Source organism: Ovis canadensis, chromosome X, assembly GCF_042477335.2.
Source record: "Ovis canadensis isolate MfBH-ARS-UI-01 breed Bighorn chromosome X, ARS-UI_OviCan_v2, whole genome shotgun sequence".
Taxonomy (NCBI): domain Eukaryota; kingdom Metazoa; phylum Chordata; class Mammalia; order Artiodactyla; family Bovidae; genus Ovis; species Ovis canadensis.
In genome coordinates this window covers 82,907,641-82,927,325 of record NC_091727.1, presented here as the reverse complement: position 1 = coordinate 82,927,325, position 19,685 = coordinate 82,907,641, and the positions used below count along the sequence as shown (strand labels likewise).

The window sequence follows — 19,685 nt, the reverse complement described above, 5'->3', positions numbered from 1 at the left end:
GATGTTAAAACTGAAACTCCAGTACTATGGCCACCTCATGCGAAGAGTTGACTGATTGGAAAAGACTCTGATGCTGGGAGGGATTGGGGGCAGGAGGAGAAGGGGACGACAGAGGATGAGATGGCTGGATGGCATCACTGACTTGATGGATGTGAGTCTGAGTGAACTCCGGGAGTTGGTGATGGACAGGGAGGCCTGGCGTGCTGCAATTCATGGGGTCACAAAGAGTCGGACACGACTTAGTGACTGAACTAAACTGAACTCTGTGTAGAAGTTAAATAAGCAGGGTGACAATATACAACCTTGGCATACTCCTTTCCGAATTTTGAACCAGTCTATTGTTCCATGTCCAGTTCTTCTTGACCTGCATACAGGTTTCTTAGGAGGCAGGTAAGATGGTCTGGTATTTCCATCTCTTTAAGAATTTTCCACAGTCTCTTGTCATCCACACAGTCAAAGGCTTTAGCATAGTCAATGAAGCAGAAGTAGATGTTTTTTCGGGGATTTTCTTGCTTTTTCTATGATTCAAAGGATATTGGCTGATCTCTGGTTCCTCTGCCTTTTCTGATTAACAACAAATCCAATAAAACTATTAATTAGGAGAAAGCAGGATTTAAGGAGTGTGAGTTCTGCAGTAGATAGTAATGGATTTGCTACATGAGAAGAGTATATGTGTTCAACTCTTGTCTAGGTGAGAGTACTTGAGCAAGTCAGCTTCTCTGAGCCTCTTTCCATATCTGTAAAACAAGAGTAATGATAGAAGCTCCCTCACAGAACCATCTTCACTGTAAGGATTAAATCAAATAAATATGTAAGATGCAATAGTTTTTAACATAGTAAACACTCAATAAATGTCAGATGTTGCAGTTGTTATTTTTTACACTTAGAAACTTGGATAACAAATGCAAAGATAAAATATTCTTCTGGTGAATGACCACATCCTGTCTTTGCCAGCTGGAAGTAGGTAATTTATCAATCAGGCTTCGCAATTTGTGTGTGTATGTTCTCACTCACTTAGTTATGCCCAACTCTTTGTGACCCCATGGAATGCAGCCCACCAGGTTCCTCTGTCTATAGGATTCTCCAGGCAAGAATACTCGAGTGAGTTGCCATACCCTCCTCCAGTGGATCTTCTGGATGCAAGGATAAAACCCGGGTCTCTTGTGTCTCTTGCATTGACAAGTGGGTTCTTTGCCATTAGTGCCACCTGGAAAGCCCAACATTTTGTGTAATGGCACTTTATTTTTTATTTAATTTTTATTTTATATTGGAATATAGTTGATTTAGTTTCAGGTGTACAGTAAAGTGAATCAGTTATACATACACATGTATTCATTTTTTCAGATTATTTTCCCATTTAGGTTGTTTATATAATTTTGACCAGAGTTTCCTGTGCTATACAGTAGGTCCTTACTGGTTATCCATTTTAATTTTTTATTATAATTGGAAGCTAATTACTTAACAATATTGTGGTGGTTTTTGACATACATTGACATGAATCAGCCACAGGTGTACATGTGTCCCCCCCTCCCAAACTCCCCTCCCACCTCCCTCCCCATTGTATCCCTTAGGGTTGTCCCAGTGCATTGGTTTTGAGTGCCCTGTTTCATCGAACTTGGACTGGTCATCTATTTTACATATGGTATATACATGATTCAATGCTATTCTCTCAAATCATCCCACCCTGGCCTTCTCCTGGTGGTGATTTAGTCACTAAGTTGTGTCCAACTCTTGTGACCCCATGGACAGAGGAGCCTGGCAGGCTACAGTCCATGGGATTCTCCAGGCAGGAATACTGGAGTGGGTAGCCATTTCCTTCTCCAGGGGATCTTTCCAACCCAGGAATCAAACCTGGGTCTCCTGCATTATAGGTGGATTCTTTACCAACTGACCTATAAGGGAAGCCCTCGCCATCTCCCTCAGAGTCCAAAAGTCTGTTCTATACATCTGTGTCTCTTTTGCTGTCTAGCATATAGGGTCATCATTGCCATCTTTCTAAATTTGTGTTCTCTTTGATTTCTTTCATCAGCGTTTTATAGTGTTCTATATATGGGTCTTTTGTTTCTTTAGGTAGATTTATTCCTAAATATTTTATTCTTTTTGTCAAAATGGTAAGTGGGATTATTTCTTTAATTTCTGTTTTCTCATTGTTAGTGTATAGGAATGCAAGGGATTTCTGTGTATTAATTTTATATCCTTCAACTTTACTATATTCATTGATTAGCTCTAATAATGTTCTGGTGGTATCTTTAGGGTTTTCTTTGTTTGTTTTTATTGTTTTATTTTGGCATTGGTGGTGGGGGAAGGGGGGTAGTTTGTAAATGAATTAAATTTGGCCAGCGTGTAGATTACACTAGATTAAAATTTTTTATCCCATTTTTTATCCTTTTCCACGTCCACTTTCTTGTCATGACTTAATCTGGAGCATAGTGTTCTTTCCTATGCCTTGATTTTGACCTTAGGCATATGACTTGCATTGTCCAATTGCTTGCAGAGAGTAGTGACAGTATGCCTATTCTGGACCTTGACCTGAAGTGGAATTTTTTTTTAATTATTTATTTATTTATTTATTTTTTACTTTACAATATTGTATTGGTTTTGCCATACTTTAACATGAATCTGCCACGGGTGTATACATGTTCCCAATCCTGAACCCCCTCCCACCTCCTTCCTCATACCATCCCTCTGGGTCATCCCAGTGCACCAGCCCCAAGCATCCTATGTAGAGGATCATGTCATTTGCAAACAGTGAGAGTTTTACTTCTTCTTTTCCAATCTGGATTCCTTTTATTTCTTTTTTCTTCTTTGATTGCTGTTGCTAAAACTTCCAAAACTATGTTGAATAGTAGTGGTGAGAGTGGTCACCATTGTCTTGTTCCTGACTTTAGGGGAAATGCTTTCAATTTTTCACCATTGAGGATAATGTTTGCTGTGGGTTTGTCATATATGGTTTTTATTATGTTGAGATATGTTCCTTCTATGCCTGTTTTCTAGGGGGTTTTATCATAAATGGGTGTTGAATCTTGTCAAAGGCTTTCTCTGCATCTATTGAGATAATCATATGGTTTTTATTTTTCAATTTGTTAATGTGGTGTATTACATTAATTGATTTGTGAATATTGAAGAATCCTTGCATCCCTGGGTTAAAGCCCACTTGGTCATGTTGTATAATCTTTTTAATATGTTGTTGGATTCTGTTTGCTAGAATTTTGTTGAGGACTTTTGCATCTATGTTCATCAGTGATATTGGCTTGTAGTTTGCTTTTTTGTGGCATCTTTGTCTGGTTTTGGTATTAGGGTGAAGGTGGCTACATAGAATGAGTCTGAAAGTTTATCTTCCTCTGGAATTTTCTGGAAGAGTTTGAGTAGGATAGGTGTTAGCTCTTCTCTAAATTTTTGGTAGAATTCACCTGTGAAGCCATCTGGTCCTGGGCTTTTGTTTGCTGGAAGATTTTTTATTACAGTTTCAATTTCTGTGCTTATGATGGGTCTATTAAGATTTTCTATTTCTTCCTGGTTCAGTTTTGGAAGATTATACTTTTCTAAGAATTTGTCCATTTCTTCCAAGTTGTCCATCTTATTGTCATATAGTTGCTGATAGTAGTCTCTTATGATCCTTTGTATTTCTGTGTTGTCTGTTGTGATTTCTGTATTTTCATTTTTAATTTTATTGATTTGATTCTCCTGCCTTTTTTTCTAGATGAGTCTGCCTAATGATTTGTCTATGTTATTTATCTTCTTGAAGAACCAGCTTTTAGTTTTGTTGATTTTTGTTATAGTCTCTTTGTTTCTTTTTTACTTATTTTTCCCCTAATTTTTATGATTTCTTTCCTTCTACTGACCTTGGGCTTCTCATATCTTCTTTTTCTAATTGCTTTAGGTGTAAAGTTAGGTTATTTATTTGATTTTTCTCTTCTTTCTTGAGGTAAGTTTGACCATCCCCTTAGCACTCCTTTTACTGAATCCCATAGGTTTGGGGTTCTCATGTTTTCATTTTCATTTGTCTCTATGCATATTTTGATTTCCTTTTTGATTTCTTCTGTCATTTGTTGGTTATTCAGAAGTGTGTTGTTTAGCCTCCATATGTTTGTATTTTGAGTAGTTTTTTCCCTGTAGTTGACATCTAATCTTACCATTGCAATCAGAAAAGATTCTTGAAATTATTTCAATTTTTTTGAATTTACCAAGGCTAGATTTATGGCCCAGGATGTGATCTATACTGGAGAATGTTCCATGTGCACTTGAGAAAAAGGTGAAATTCATTGTTTGGGGTGAAATGTCCTATAGATATCAATTAGGTCTAACTGTTTGATTGTATCATTTAAAGTTTGGATTATCCATTTGAAATATAGCAGTGTGTCAATGTCCATCCCAATTTCCCAATTTATCCCTCCTCCCACCTTCCCCCTTAGTAACCATAAGTTTATTTTCTAAGTCTGAGTCTGTTTCTGTTTGGTAAGTTCATTTCCATCATATTTAGATTCCACATATAAGTAATATCATATGATTTTTGGCTTACTTCACTCAGTATGACAATCTCTAGGTCCATACGTGTTGCTGCAAATGGCATTATTTCATTCCTTTTTATGGCTTTGTAATATTCTGTTGTGTATACATACCACATCTTCTTTATCCATTCATCTGTCAATGCACATTTAGGTTGGTTCCATGTACTGGCTATTGTAAACAGTGCTGCAATGAACATTGAAGTGCATGTACCTTTTCAGGTTATAGTCTTTTCTGAATATATGCTAAGGTCTGGGATTGCTGGGTCATATGGTAGTTCTATTTTTAGTTTTTTCAGAAACTTCCATACTGTTCTCCATAGTGAATGCACCAACTTACATTCCCACCAACAATATAGGAGGGTTCCCTTTTCTTCATATCCTCTCCAGCATTTATTGTTTGTAGATTGTTTGATGATGGCCTTTCTGGCCAGTGTGAGGTAATACCTTGTTGTAGTTTTGATTTGCATTTCTCTAATAATGAGAGATGTTGAACATCTTTTCATGTGATTATAAGCCACCTGTATGTTTTCTTTGGACAAATGTCTATTTAGATATTATGCCCACTTTTTGATTGGGCTGTTTGATTTTTTCATACTGAGCTGTTGGGGCTATTTATATATTTTAGAGATTAATCCCTTGTCAGTTGCTTCATTTGCAAGTATTTCCTCCCATTCTATGGGTTGTGTTTTTCTCTGGTTTATGGTTTCTTCTGCTGTGCAAAAGTTTTTATATGTAATTATGTCCTATTTGTTTATTTTTGCTTTTATTTTCATTACTCTAGGAGGTGGATCCAAAAAGATCTTGCTCCTATTTATGTCATAAAGTGTTTTGCTTAAATTTTCCTCTGAGAGATTTATAGTATCTGGTCTTACATTTAGGTCTTTAATCCATTTTTAGTTTTTTTGTTTATGGTTTTAGAGAATATTTTAATTTCATTATTTTACACATAGCTGTCCAGTTTTCACAGCACCACTTATTGAAAACAGACTGTCTTCTTCTCTATTGTATATTCATACATTTTGTGTAATGGCACTTTAAATCAGCATTATTATAAACAACAGAAAAAGTTTCAGTTTTCCTGTAAAATCGTACTGCATTTCCCCCACACCTCAGTGTTCTGCTTTTCCTTTTACCAAAAGCAACCCGCCCTTCCTGCTGTAACTATTATCAGACTTTATTGTTCTTCCTGCCTCCCACCCATAATCAAGATTCCATTCACTAACCTCAGTTATGATTGGATCTTTAGTCTAACTTCTATTACAAAAGAAGTTCAGACTGCCAAGACTAGTTATCTCTTCCCATATCTCTTCACTCTCAGACGCCACAAACAGCAACAATGAACACTATTTCCTCTGTTGCAGTCACTGCCAAGAAAAAGAAAACTTACCAAAATATAAGAATTATGTCCAAGATCAAGGTGGCAGAATGGTCAGTTTCTGGTGAGAATGCTTTTCCTGGTTTATGATAGATAAATGGCTTCTTTGCTTCAAACTTGTATGCATGGTTGTAGGGGAAAGTGAAGAAAGAGCAATACAGGTGAAGGAGCTCTCTGATCCCTTCTTATATGGCCATTAATCCCATCATAAGGGTTCGAATTTAATAACTTCATATAATAATAATTTGCATCTGCTAATCCCAAACTCCCACTCCATCCCTCCCTCGCCACCCCCCTTGGCAACCACAGTCTGTTCTCTACTTCTGTAAGCCTGTTTCTGTTTTACAGATAAGTTCATTTGTGTCATATTTTAGTTTCCACATATGAGTGAAATCTATATTTGTCTTTGTCTGGCTTACCTCACTTAGGATGATAATCTCTAGGTCCATTCTTTTGCTGCAAATGGTGTTGTTTTCTTCTTTTTTATGGTTGAGTAGTATTCCATTGTATATACACACCATATCTTCTTAATCCATTCATCTGTCAATGTACATTTAAGTTGACTCCATATCTTGGCAATCGTAAATAGAGCTGCAATGAACATACAGGTGCATGTATCTATTTGTAAAATAATAAAAAATAATAAAGCTGGAGTCCCAATACACTCCTTATGTGAAAATAAATTCTAAATATTAATAGATGAAACAAATGTTAAAAGGAAACCATAAAGGTACTAGAAAAAACACGAGAGGACATCTTTATAGTAAAACAAAATAAGAAAATATTTTTTCTTTGCAATTTTGATGTCTATAACAGCTGCATAAGCATATCAGAAAAAACAGATTTTACAAAGGAAAACAGTATAAGATTTTATTTAAAATTTTAATTTTACATGAGACTTCAAAAAATTATGTGTAACGTGTATCAAAAGAGTTAGTGTCTTTAGTAGACAAATAATTTTTCCAAACTAATAAGGAAAAAGTCATAATCTTAATAAAAAATATAAAATTGTCATGAACAAACAGTTAACAGAATAAGGAAATCAAACATCCAATGAAAATATGGAACACATCTTTCAAGAAAGAAATTTGGGGAGAAAAAGAAAGAAATTTGGCAGGATTATCAAAATGGAAAATGCAAATAATGTTTAGTCAGCATTCTGATTTTAAAGATGAATTCTAAATATATAATCTTAGAAATGGAACAAGTTGTATGCTTGGAAACATTTGTTACTGAAGTATTTAGAGTAACAAAATGTTGGAATATCTGAAATGGTTATATAAATTTTAGTAACATATAAAATTTATCACTATTATATACTCATCACACTTGTAATTTTTACATACAATAAAATTATTTGCTTCATTAGCACTCTCTACCCACGGATTGTAGAATCCTTGAGATTAAGAACTTCCAACTCTGTCTCTAACAACTTGCTCATTTCACAGTAAGCATTTGATAAATATTTGTTGAGCAAATGAATGAAAGAAGCCTTTCTTTATCTTAATAGGCTGGAAGTGATGGAGAGAGTATTGGAAATTGTCCCTTTAGTCAACGCCTTTTTATGATCCTCTGGCTTAAAGGAGTTAAATTCAATGTGACTACTGTTGACATGACCAGGTAAGAGAAATCAGGACATGTTTTATTCTGGGGGTTAAAATCAGTAGACACCGATACAATCTTGGTGTTTGCATAATATGTACTTTATCTAGAAGCCTAACTCTGCTTATTTTCAATAATCATAGAAAGCCTGAAGAGCTGAAGGACTTAGCCCCAGGCACCAATCCTCCCTTCCTGGTATACAACAAGGAGTTGAAAACAGACTTCATTAAAATTGAGGAGTTTCTAGAGCAGACACTGGCTCCTCCAAGGTACAGCATTTTTACAGGATATTATTGTTCTTAAGATGATCTATTTTATTGGCTTATTTATTGCAGATTGAGGATTTTTCTAGACATTTCTTTTTCAGTTTTGCTCTTTCTAGAAAAGTTTGCAAAGATTCTCCCAATCACTCCATATATGATTAGAAAACTTTTGTTTTGTTGTTGTTATTCAGTTGCTAAGTCGTGTCTGACACTTTGCAACCTGATGGACTGCAGCACACCAGGCTCCCCTGTCCTTCACTGTCTCCCAGAGTTTGCTCAGATTTATGTCCATCGAGTCAGTGATGTTATTTAACCCATCCTTTGCCACCCTTTTCTCCAATTTTGCCTTAAGTCTTTCCCAGAATCGGGGTCTTTTCCAGTGAGTTGTTTATATTTTTCCTGGCAATTTTGATTCCAGCTTATGATTCACCCAGCCCAGAATCACATGATGTATTCTGCCTATAATTTAAATAAGCAGGGTGAAAATATACAGACTTGTCAAACATTTTGCCCAGTTTTAAACCAGTCAGTTGTTCCATGTTCAGTTCTAACTGTTGCTTCTTGACTCACATACAGGTTCCTCAGGAGGCAGGTAAGGTGGTCTGGTATTCCCACCTATTGAAGAATTTTCCACAGTTTGTTGTGACTCACACAGTCAAAGGCTTTAGTGTAGTCAATGAAGCAGAAGTAGATGTTTTTCTGGAATTCTCCTGGTTTTCCAGTGCTATATGGGATGCTGGCAATTTGATCTTTGGTTCTCTGCCTTTTCTAAAACCAGCTTGAACATCTGGAAGTTCATGGTTCACGTACTGTTGAAGCCTGGCTTGGAGAATTTTGAGCTTTGCTTTGCTAGCTTGTGAGATGAGTGCAATTATGAGGTAGTTTGAACATTCTTTGTCATTGCCCTTCTTTGGGATTGGAATGAAAACTGACCTTTACCAGTCCTGTGGCCACTGCTGAGTTTTCCAAATTTGCTGGCATATTGAGTGCAGCACTTTCACAGCATCATCTTTTATGATTTGAAATAGCTCAACTGGAATTCCACCACCCCCACTAGCTTTGTTTGTAGTAATGCTTCCTAAGGCCCACTTGACTTCACATTCCAAGATGTCTGGCTCTAGATGAGTGACCACACCATCGTGGTTATCTGGGTCATTAAGACCTTTTTTGTATAGTTACTCTGTGTATTATTCCCACCTTTTCTTAATCTCTTCTGCTTCTGTTAGATCCATACGGTTTCTGTCCTTTATCATGCCCATCTTTGCATGAAATGTTCCCTTGGTATCTCTAACTTTCTTGAAGAGATCTCTAGTCTTTCCCTTTCTGTTGTTTTCCTCTATTTGCAGTGTTCATTTAACAAGGCCTTGTTATCTCTCCTTGCCATTGTCTGGAACTCTGCATTCAGTTGGGTATATGTTTCCCTTTCTCCCTTACTTTTTGCCTCTCTTCTTTTCGCAGCTATTTGTAAGTGTTCCTCACCCAACCACTTTACCTTCTTGCATTTCTTTTTCTTTGCAGTGGTTTTGGTCACCACCTCCTGTACAAAGTTATGAACTTCCATCCATAGTTCTATAGGCACTCTATCAGATCTAATTCCTTGAATCTATTCATAACCTCCACTGTATAATCATAAGGGATTTGACTTAGGTCATACCTGAATGGCCTATTTCAGACCTCTATTTTGTTCTTTCTAGAAAAGTTTGCAAAGATTCACCCTGATCACTCCATATATGATTATAAAACTTTTACATATATTAAAACCTTATGAGATGCAAGTAGAGTATTAGAAATTAAATTTAATTTTAGCCACATTGTCTTATCCATAATGAGGTTTGGGGACAACTTATACTGGTAGAAATCAGACTTATTTTATTGTATAGCCCTCAGAAGATCTACAATTTTGAAATAGCCTTTAATTCAGTCTGATCTCTTAGTTCTGCAGGGGAGAAATGGCACCCCACCCCAGTACTCCTGCCTGGAAAATCCCATGGACGGAGGGGCCTGGTGGGCTGCAGTCCATGGGGTCGCTAAGAGTTGGACACAACTGAGTGATTTCACTTTCACATTTCACTTTCATGCATTGGAGAAGGCAATGGCAACCCACTCCAGTGTTCTTGCCTGGAGAATCCCAGGGACAGTGGAGCCTGGTGGGCTGCCATCTATGGGGTCACACAGAGTCAGATACAACTGAAGTGATTTAGCAGCAGCATGCATAAACTTCCCCTTCTGACTTCAAAGACACAAAGACCGTCAATATAATATTTCAAATTATTTTTAAAATGTATAACTTACTTAAATTAAAAAAGTAAATTCTCTGTAGTCTAGAAATAGAGAAGAAACCATTGGAGGGTTGGGAGTGAGGGTATGGGATAATAGCACTGTAAAGTCCATGAGGACTGATGAAGACTAGCTCATTATATCACTGATGGCGTGAAGGGAGAGCATATCTAACACAAGAAAACCAGGAAACAGGTATCTCTCAATTAGCCAGAGGCCATAACTGCACTGTCTACACTTGAATGACAGCTCTACATCTCTGCCCACCCAGGATAGTGTCTGTATAGTGTCTGTAATAAGACTGCTGTATTCATTTTTTATTGTTGTTCAACAAACTCAGTGTCTTAAAATATCACTCATTTATTATCTCATAGTTTTCATCAGTCAAAAGTCTGGCTGTAAGCTTAAAACTGCTCTAAAAAATAAAGTCTCAATGTTTATGTATACATTATAAATAAAAGGGTCTATCAGTACAAAATTCTTCATACCTAAGAAACTAGGGATACTATTTCAGATTCTTTTCTGTGTTCCTATACTATGTCTCTTTCATCCCTTAGTGATGGCTTCCTGTATTTTAGCGCTTGTTCCAAGTTTGTCCTATAAGTATTGAGTCTTATTTTGTTATTTTCTCCTCATCCATCTTCCTCTACTACTGAATCCCCTCAAACCACCTGCTCCCCAACCTTTTCTTTACCCCAAAGGTAACTAATGAAAAATAATCTATGATGTATGTTTCTATACCCTTCTTATGCTCATATAAACACAATAATAGTAAGCATAATTTATGCATCTTGCTTATCTGACTTCAGAAAACATTTTTAATATACATCAACTCCACTAGTGTAGATTTATGCTTACTATAATTGTGCTGCAAGTTGCCAAACGATTCCTCTACAGATGGACTTTCCCTTTCCTTCCAGTTTTTTTTTATCACTACAAACTGCTATAAATAACATCCTTGCTCATGTGTCCTTACGTACTTGTGTTTTTATTCCTGTGGAATAGATTCACAGGAACAAAATTCAAATGGTATGTATCTTTTAAAAATTTTTACTGCTTTATCCATAAGGATACACTTTTTCTACATATCTTTAATACTATGCATTATCATTCTTTTAACATCTGTGGCACCCAGATGGGTTTAGTGATAGCTCACTGATACTTCAGTTTGCATTTCCGCTAACTTGTGATCTCGAGTAAACTTCTGGTTCCCAATGTATAATAGCTTGGGTCCCCACTGATGTCTTTCCAGAAGATCTAAGCTCTCTCTGAGAGATCCTTCAGGAGCCACTGCCCACATGCCCAGTGGAAGGCTCCTCCAAGTCTTTTTTAAAGGCAAAATGTTGGCTTTTAGTGAATATGGATGGTGGGTACATGGGCATTTCTTTTTTGTATGCTATTCTCTGTATCTTTTGTTAAACTTCAAAACTTCAGAATTAGCAATGAATTTTCATGCCTCCATACAATAGAATACCATGCAGTCATTGAAAAATGTGTCTGAAAAATATTGAAGTATAGTTGTCATATAACATTGTGTAAGGTTAAGGTACACAACATGTTGATTTGATACATTTACATATTACAGTATGTTTACCCACCTAGTATTAGCTAATACCTCTACTCCATCACATAATTATCATTTATTTTTAGTGGTAATAATGGTTAAGATCTACTGTATTAGCAACTTTGAAGCTTATAATGCAGTATTATTGACTATTATCAGTAGGCGGTGGATTCGATTTCCTGAACTTATTTATATACTACTTGCAAGTTTTTACTTTTAAATAACATCTTCCCGATTTTTCCATTCCCCATCCTCTCTCTTGTGACCACCATTCTACTCTCTATTTTTATGAGTTTGGCTTTTTAAGGTTCCATATGTAAGTGATATCATATAGTATTTGTCTTTCTCTGTCCGACTTACCATAATGTTCACAAGATCCATTCATGTGGGCACAAATGGCAGGATTTCCTCCTTTTTCATGGCTAATATTCATTGTGTGTGTGTGTGTGTGTGTGTGTGTGTGTGTGTATGTATGTGAATAGAACCACATTTCTTCATTCATCCACTGATGGACACTCAGGTTGTCTTAAGTGTCTTGTGTTATTTGATGAAATTTTGTAGAGTTCTGTTTTTATTTTGGTTCTATACCTTCCATATTAAATTATTTCTAAATATCTTATATATTTGTCACTTTTGTAAGTAGAATATGTTAATAATATCCATTTTGTTATGGCTATTTCTTTAATGTTGGATTTGTATTTAGCCACCTTATCAAAATATCTCATTAATTCTAGCAATTATTTTGGCTAGAAAAGGCAATCTTGTCTTGCCTTTTATAGGTATATAGTTATATTGTTACTTCTCTTCCAATAATTATACTGATTGCTTTATGTTGTTATTTTTCTCCACTTGCTAAAACCTCAGAAAATGTCAACTATAATAGCAATCATAGGCATTTCTGTCCTGTTGCCTAAACTTTATGTACAAAATGTAGTCACCCTCAGAATGGTGTTTTTCCTTGTCTCACAGGTTAGTACATTCAGCACAATATTGAAGAACCATAGTTATCATGATTAACTTCATCCTTTACTGATTTTAAAGGGAATAGTTGTAACATTTCACCATTTAAAATGATACTTGCTGAAAGTTGTTGATGGATACATTTGACCAAGTTAAAGAAATTAATTGATTCATGTAATCATTTAACAAATATTTACCGAATACTTATTATGTGTCAGGTACTATTCTAGGCACTTGGGACACATCAGTGAGTAAAATGGGCAAAATCTCTCTGCCCTAGTAAAACTTACATTTTAGTTAGGGAAGACAGCAAATAAGCAAGAGAAAAAGCAAACTGTAAACTATTTTAGATGATGATAAATATGAAGAAAAAATAAAGCAAGGGAGGGAAGTAGTGGGTATTTGGGACAAGGAAGAGGTTGCAACATCAGATAAGGTGGCCAGTGAAAGGCCTCACTTAGGAGGAGATATCAGATTAAAAGACCTGAAAGAAAAGGGAAGCAGGCCATGTGCATATACGAGGGAAAACTCTTTATGTAAAAGGAGATCAAGTGAACATGACCTGCAGTGGGACCTTGTCAGGCCTAATTGAAGAAAAGCAAGGCGGTCAATGGGAATAAGGCAGAGAGTGGGAAGAGACGAGAGCAGAGAGGTAAGGTGGGATTAGATCACACCACTGTGAAGACTTGGGCTCTGGTAGCAGGTGCAGAATATTCTGAGAGTGTGAGGGACAAGCATGGGACAGGGAGGATACAGGAAGTTCCCTACATACAAACGAGTTCTGTTCTGAGAGCATGTTCATAAGTCCAATTTGTTTGTAAGTCCAGTGAAGTTTTCCTGGTGGTGGTGATTTAGTCATTAAGTCGTGTCCGACTCTTGCGATCCCATGGACTGTAGCCTACCAGGCTCCTCTGTCTATGGGATTCTCCAGGTGAGAATACTGCAGTGGGTTGCCATTTCCTTCTCCAGAGGATCTTCCCCACCCAGGAATCCAACCCAGGGCTCCTGCATTGCAGGCAGATTCTTTACCAACTGAGCTATGTACCCAATAACCTAGAAAATCCCATGGTCAGAGGAGCTTGGCGGGCTACAGTCCACAGGTCACAGAGTCGGACACCACTGAGCATGCACCACCCCCGCAATGACACAATCAGCTACATAGTACTGTATTGTAATAGGTTTTTAATACTTATCACATAAATAATATATAAAACATAAACAAGCACAAAAAAACAACAAAGGAAACATTTTTTTTATTTTTTTTTAGTTTTTTATTTTTTAAATTTTAAAATCTTTAATTCTTACATGCGTTCCCAAACATGAACCCCCCTCCCACCTCCTTTCCTTTCCCAAAGGAAACATTTTTAATCTACAGCACAGCACCTTGAAAAGTGCTGTAGTGCATTACAACAGCTGGCATCCAGGAGCTGGAATCCAGTGAACAGGCAAGAAGGGTTACTGACTAGAGGAGGGAGACAAGGTGGGAGATAGTAGAGCTGAAAAGTCTCAAGAGCAATAAGAGACAGAGGGCGAGCTGCAATGTCACTCATGCCTGCATTGATGGCACAGTGTCTGGCTCCTTGCTGGACTCAATTCCATCCACCCTCTTGAAGAAACAGTCCAGTGATGTCAGGGTAGTTACTCTATTTCTCACCATAGATGACACAGTAGCAGTGGATTGCATTCTGAACACCTGCTGAAACATTCATTTACCATTCTAGGTTCAGGTCCTGGGTTTCAAAAGCTAACAGTTGCTCCTCAAATTAAGAAAATCCCCTTGCCATTTGCTGTGTTGTAAACCTCACCCATTCTTCACTTACTTATTCCTCTGGCCTCTCTGTCCTTTCTCTGGCCCTCCAATTCCATCAGGTCTTCATTAGTGAGCTTGTGTTGCACAGCAAGGGGTTCAACGAAGTCATCCTCCTGCAGATCTAGCTCATATCTTTGAAAGTTTGGAAACTTGAAGGTTCGTATGTTGGGGAATTACTGTAATCAAAAATGGTTGCAGTAATATAGGCTTGGGACCAGGCAAGAAGCAGTGGACGTGGCAAGTTGTGGACAGATTATAGATACATTTTGAAAGGTAGGCTGGCTGGACTTGCTAATGGATAAAATGCAGGGATGGAGAGAAAGAGGAATCAAGGAAGATGGTTAAACATTGGACCCAACCATTTCTAGTTGCTAGTGCAGGGTTTTCTGAATAGGAATTGATTTATTGATTGGACACTTTCCAGGCATCTGTTAATGATCATACAGCTTTTGTTCATTTGTTAATGTGGTGAATTACATTATTTTATTGTATTATGCTAAGTTAACTTTGTATTACTAAGAGGAAGACATCTTCGCTTCTTCTCCCCACCCTCTCCTCTACACTTTTATGTGTTTTGTTACTTGAAGCCATGTTTTTTTGTACTACTTATCTTCTGCCAAACAGGTTTTTAGGATCAAGTATGGGGGGTTTGGCTTTATTGACTATGCCAAAGCCTTTGACTGTGTGGATCACAATAAACTGCGGAAAATTCTGAAAGAGATGGGAATACCAGACCGCCTGACCTGCCTCTTGAGAAATCTGTATGCAGGTCGGGAAGCAACAGTTAGAACTGGACATGGAACAACAGACTGGTTCCAAATAGGAAAAGGAATACATCAAGGCTGTATATTGTCACCCTGCTTGTTTAACTTATATGCAGAGTACATCATGAAAAACGCTGGACTGGAAGAAGCACAAGCTGGAATCAAGATTGCTGGGAGAAATATCAATAACCTCAGATATGCAGATGACACCACCCTTATGGCAGAAAGTGAAGAGGAACTCAAAAGCCTCTTGATGAAAGTGAAAGAGGAGAGTGAAAAAGTTGGCTTAAAGCTCAACATTCAGAAAAGGAAGATCATGGCATCCGGTCCCATCACTTCATGGGAAATAGATGGGGAAACAGTGGAAACAGTGTCTCAGACTTTATTTTGGGGGGCTCCAAAATCACTGCAGATGATGACTGCAGCCATGAAATTAAAAGACGCTTACTCCTTGGAAGGAAAGTTATGGCCAACCTAGATAGCATATTCAAAAGCAGAGACATTACTTTGCCGACTAAGGTCCATCTAGTCAAGGCTATGGTTTTTCCTGTGGTCATGTATGGATGTGAGAGTTGGACTGTGAAGAAGGCAGAGTGCCGAAGAATTGATGCTTTTGAAGTGTGGTGTTGGAGAAGACTCTTGAGAGTCCTTTGGACTGCAAGGAGATGCAACCAGTCCATTCTGAAGGAGATCAGCCCTGGGATTTCTTTGGAAGGAATGATGCTAAAGCTGAAACTCCAGTACTTTGGCCACCTCATGCGAAGAGTTGACTCATTGGAAAAGAGTCTGATGCTGTGAGGGTTTGGGGGCAGGAGGAGAAGGGGACAACAGAGGATGAGATGGCTGGATGGCATCACTGACTCGATGGACGTGAGTCTGAGTGATGGACAGGGAGGCCTGGAGTGCTGCGATTCATGGGGTCGCAAAGAGTTGGACCACAACTGAGCGACTGAACTGAACTGAACTGAACTGAACTGATGGGAGGTTTCCCTCATAGCTCAGGTGATAAAGAATTTCCCTGAAATGCAGGAGACCTGGGTTCAATTCCTGGGTCAGGAAGATCCCTTGGAGAAGGAAATGGAAATCCACTCCAGTATTCCTGCCTAGAAAAAATCCCATGGACAGAGGAGCCTGGTGGGCTACAGTCCATGGGGTCACAAGAGTTGGACATGACTTAGTGACTAAACCACCACCATGGGGACCCAACAGTCATTTGAAACATTGTTTTCACAGATACAGGAAATTTAAATTCCGATAGCTGGTTTCCCAGTGAAGTTTAACCACTAAAGTATTCTTAGACTGGGAAAAAGACACATTTTCAATGAAAGGTTTCTCAGGACCTTCAGTTTCCAGCACAATTTTCCAAAACTTCTATTCTCAGTAGAGTGCAAGCTAGGAGACCTGGTGTATGCCTTGTTATATGTGAATGTTATGTGCAGTGATATTTCTTTTTAAGGTATCCTCACTTGAGTCCCAGGAACAAGGAGTCCTTTGATGTGGGCTGCAATCTCTTTGCCAAGTTTTCTGCATACATTAAGAATACACAAAAGGAGGCAAATAAGAGTAAGACACCTTTATTTAAATCTTTTTGTTTTTCTCACATGCTCACAATCACATTCTGACTCAACTAAAATAGGATTTTCCTGAATATATAATATATATTGGGAAATACCCTTCATCTCATTCTCTTTTCTCTCTTCTGAAATTCCCTTGAATGAAGTTTTATTGGATTTAGAACATAATATTCAATATAGTAATCACCAACTTAGCTCAACCAGAACATTGGCATGCCAGATGTGAACTAACTGCAGGATTGTATTTCTTAACCCTCCAACTCTCCCAGTTGTGTGTACCTTTAAGGTTTCTTAAACCATAGCAGCTACCATTTCCCACAAACACTCTAGAACAGATTTACCATTCTCTGAATCAGGAGAGCTATGAGTCTCTTTTCCCACTTTCTGACTCTCCTTTAGTGATAATATGCATCACCTTTCTTTCTTTGACTCTCCTCCCAATGTACTTCCTCAAGAAAAGTCCAAAAATATTTCCATTTGCCATTTGATTAAACATCTGCCTCTGTCTTATCAGTGTGTAGTTGAGCACTTTGGTTAAATATATAGATTTTGAAGAGTCAGTGTAAGCAATATGAAAAGACAGAGATATCTAAATGTGTGAAAAGCATATTGAGAATGTAGTCAGTCATGAAGACAACAAATGTATACGTAACCCTATGATTTCATTGCCTCAGCCTTTGAAAAATCTCTGCTTAAAGAATTTAAGCGTCTGGATGACTACTTGAACACTCCACTTCTGGATGAAATTGATCCAGACAGTGCTGAGGAACGCACAGTCTCCAGAAGATTGTTCTTGGATGGCGATCAACTGACCCTGGCTGACTGTAGTTTGTTACCCAAACTGCACATTATTAAAGTAAGTCTTTACAGGGTGGGCTGAATGATTGAGAAGGGTCTGGGGAGTCACCAGTAAGTCTTTACAGGGTGGGCTGAATGATTGAGAAGGGTCTGGGGAGTCACCAGCAGGAAGTACAGTGACCATTCAGTGTGAGGTTTTTATATTATTGATTTGTCATCATTGTTATGCATAGTGTATGTCTCCTTTTCTCCTCAGAGGAAAAGTCCATAATGATCTCCACTGGGAAGCATAAACACTTCTTGCTTCTTTCTTCCTAAATCAGGTGTTTTCTACTGTCTTGTCTATAATATCAAGGGTACCCATTGCACAGAATTGTTGAGAAGTAAGACACTGTTGAAACCCTAAACAAACTCTTAGTCCAGTGAAGAGATACAAGCTCTTTATCTGTGCTTCCTTCTTCTAAATATATTTATAATTAAATATAGCATAAATATAAAAATAATTACAAGCATGAAGTTTTGTTTACATACATAGAAAAAAAACATTAAAATAGTAAATCCAAGATTCTTTAAGTTTATTTTGTACATTTTGTGTAGAAAACATGTCCACAATGATCTGGACCTTTGAGATATATTTTTACACAGTCGGCATGTTATTGATGCCCCTCACTACCAACTGCTTTTCCTCTTTTTTTTTTTTTCCAAAACCCTAGGTTGCTGCAAAGAAATACCGTGACTTTGACATTCCAGTAGAATTCTCAGGAGTCTGGCGCTATCTCCACAATGCCTATGCCCGTGAAGAATTTACCCACACATGTCCAGAAGACAAAGAAATTGAAAATACCTATGCAAGTGTGGCTAAACAGAAGAGTTAGGACAGCCCTTTCAGTAGAAAAATCTCTCTTTTCACTTGCTATCATATTAGAAAGTCTTTTAGAAATAAGAATATGGAAAATGCTGTTTCCTCCATTCAACTTTCTTATGAAGAAGAATACTGTATTTTCTGTACCTAGTTAATCCAAACTACCTGCTTACTGTGTATTTTACAGGTCTTCATATTTCATTTTTTAATTGCCATGGCACGACCACTGCAATTTTAAATTATATGAAAAGTGTCAATATCTTTTACCATTTGATTGAAATTCTAGAAGGTATCATGTGTGCAAGCTCAACCGATGGCTAAAGTTACAAATGACATATAGTCATGGTTTCAAACTGTCCCTTAGAGACATTTCCACCTAAATCATTAAAACAATTTTACTAAGACATCTGACTGACCAAAAGGTCTTCTTGCTGTTTGTTAAAGGGTAAAGTAGACCATTCTTAGAGAATAATCATATATCTTTCTACAGAATTTTAAACTGTTCCATTATTAAATGTACTCAGATGTCCACCTTAAAATGCAATCAAATCACTCAAATCTGAAAACAAAAACTGAACTTTACTCATGGTCCTTCAGAGAAGAAACAAAGTTCAGCCTCAAAAAGGAATACAGGTGCTATTATACGTCTTGGTGGGAGTTAGATAAAATTTATTTATTTTTGGCCAACCCCAGGGCATGTGGGATCTCAGTTCAGTTCCCCGACCAGGGATGGAAACCATGCCCCTTACAGTGGAAGCGCTAGAAAAAATCTCAATGAAGCAGTGTTATAATAGGTTTAAAAAAAGTAAGGCAATGAGTAAAGAGTTAACAGGTACATGAAATAGGCACATGAAAAGATGCTATCGCCAATTATTAGAGAAATACAAATCAAAACTGCAATGAGGTACCAGCCCACACTGTTCAGAATGACCATCATTAAAAAGTCTACAAATAACAAATGCTGGATAAAGTGTGGAGAAAAGGGAACCCTCCTACACTGCTGGTGGGAATATAAACTTGTGTAGCCACTACAGAGAACAGTATGGAGGTTCCTCAAAAAACTAAAAATGGAGCTACCATATGACCCTGCAATCCAATTCCTGGGCATATATATAGAACTATAATTTGAAAAGATACATGCACCCATATGTTCATAGCAGCATTATTTACAATAGCCAAGACACTGAAACAACCTAAATGTCCATCAACAGATGAATGGATAAAGAAGATATGATGTGTGTATGTGTGTGTGTGTGTGTGTGCGCACGCGTGCGCGCGTGGTATGCTAAGTTGCTATAGTCATGTCTGACCCTTTGAGACCCTACCAG

The 19,685-nt window shown here is 37.5% G+C and overlaps 1 protein-coding gene across 2 annotated transcripts in view; it reads left to right on the top strand.

Moving 5' to 3' along the window:
• CLIC2 (chloride intracellular channel 2) overlaps positions 1 to 18,761 on the top strand; it is a 100,336-nt gene extending 81,575 nt beyond the window's left edge. For both annotated transcript variants that reach the window (XM_070291954.1, XM_070291953.1), the window contains exons 2-6: positions 7,394 to 7,503; positions 7,629 to 7,754; positions 16,580 to 16,686; positions 17,372 to 17,553; positions 18,209 to 18,761. In XM_070291954.1, the coding sequence (XP_070148055.1) occupies positions 7,448 to 7,503; positions 7,629 to 7,754; positions 16,580 to 16,686; positions 17,372 to 17,553; positions 18,209 to 18,370 (633 nt within the window). In that variant the 5' untranslated portion in view covers positions 7,394 to 7,447 and the 3' untranslated portion in view covers positions 18,371 to 18,761. The remainder of the gene's footprint in view (positions 1 to 7,393; positions 7,504 to 7,628; positions 7,755 to 16,579; positions 16,687 to 17,371; positions 17,554 to 18,208) is intronic.
• Positions 18,762 to 19,685: the final 924 nt, after the last annotated feature.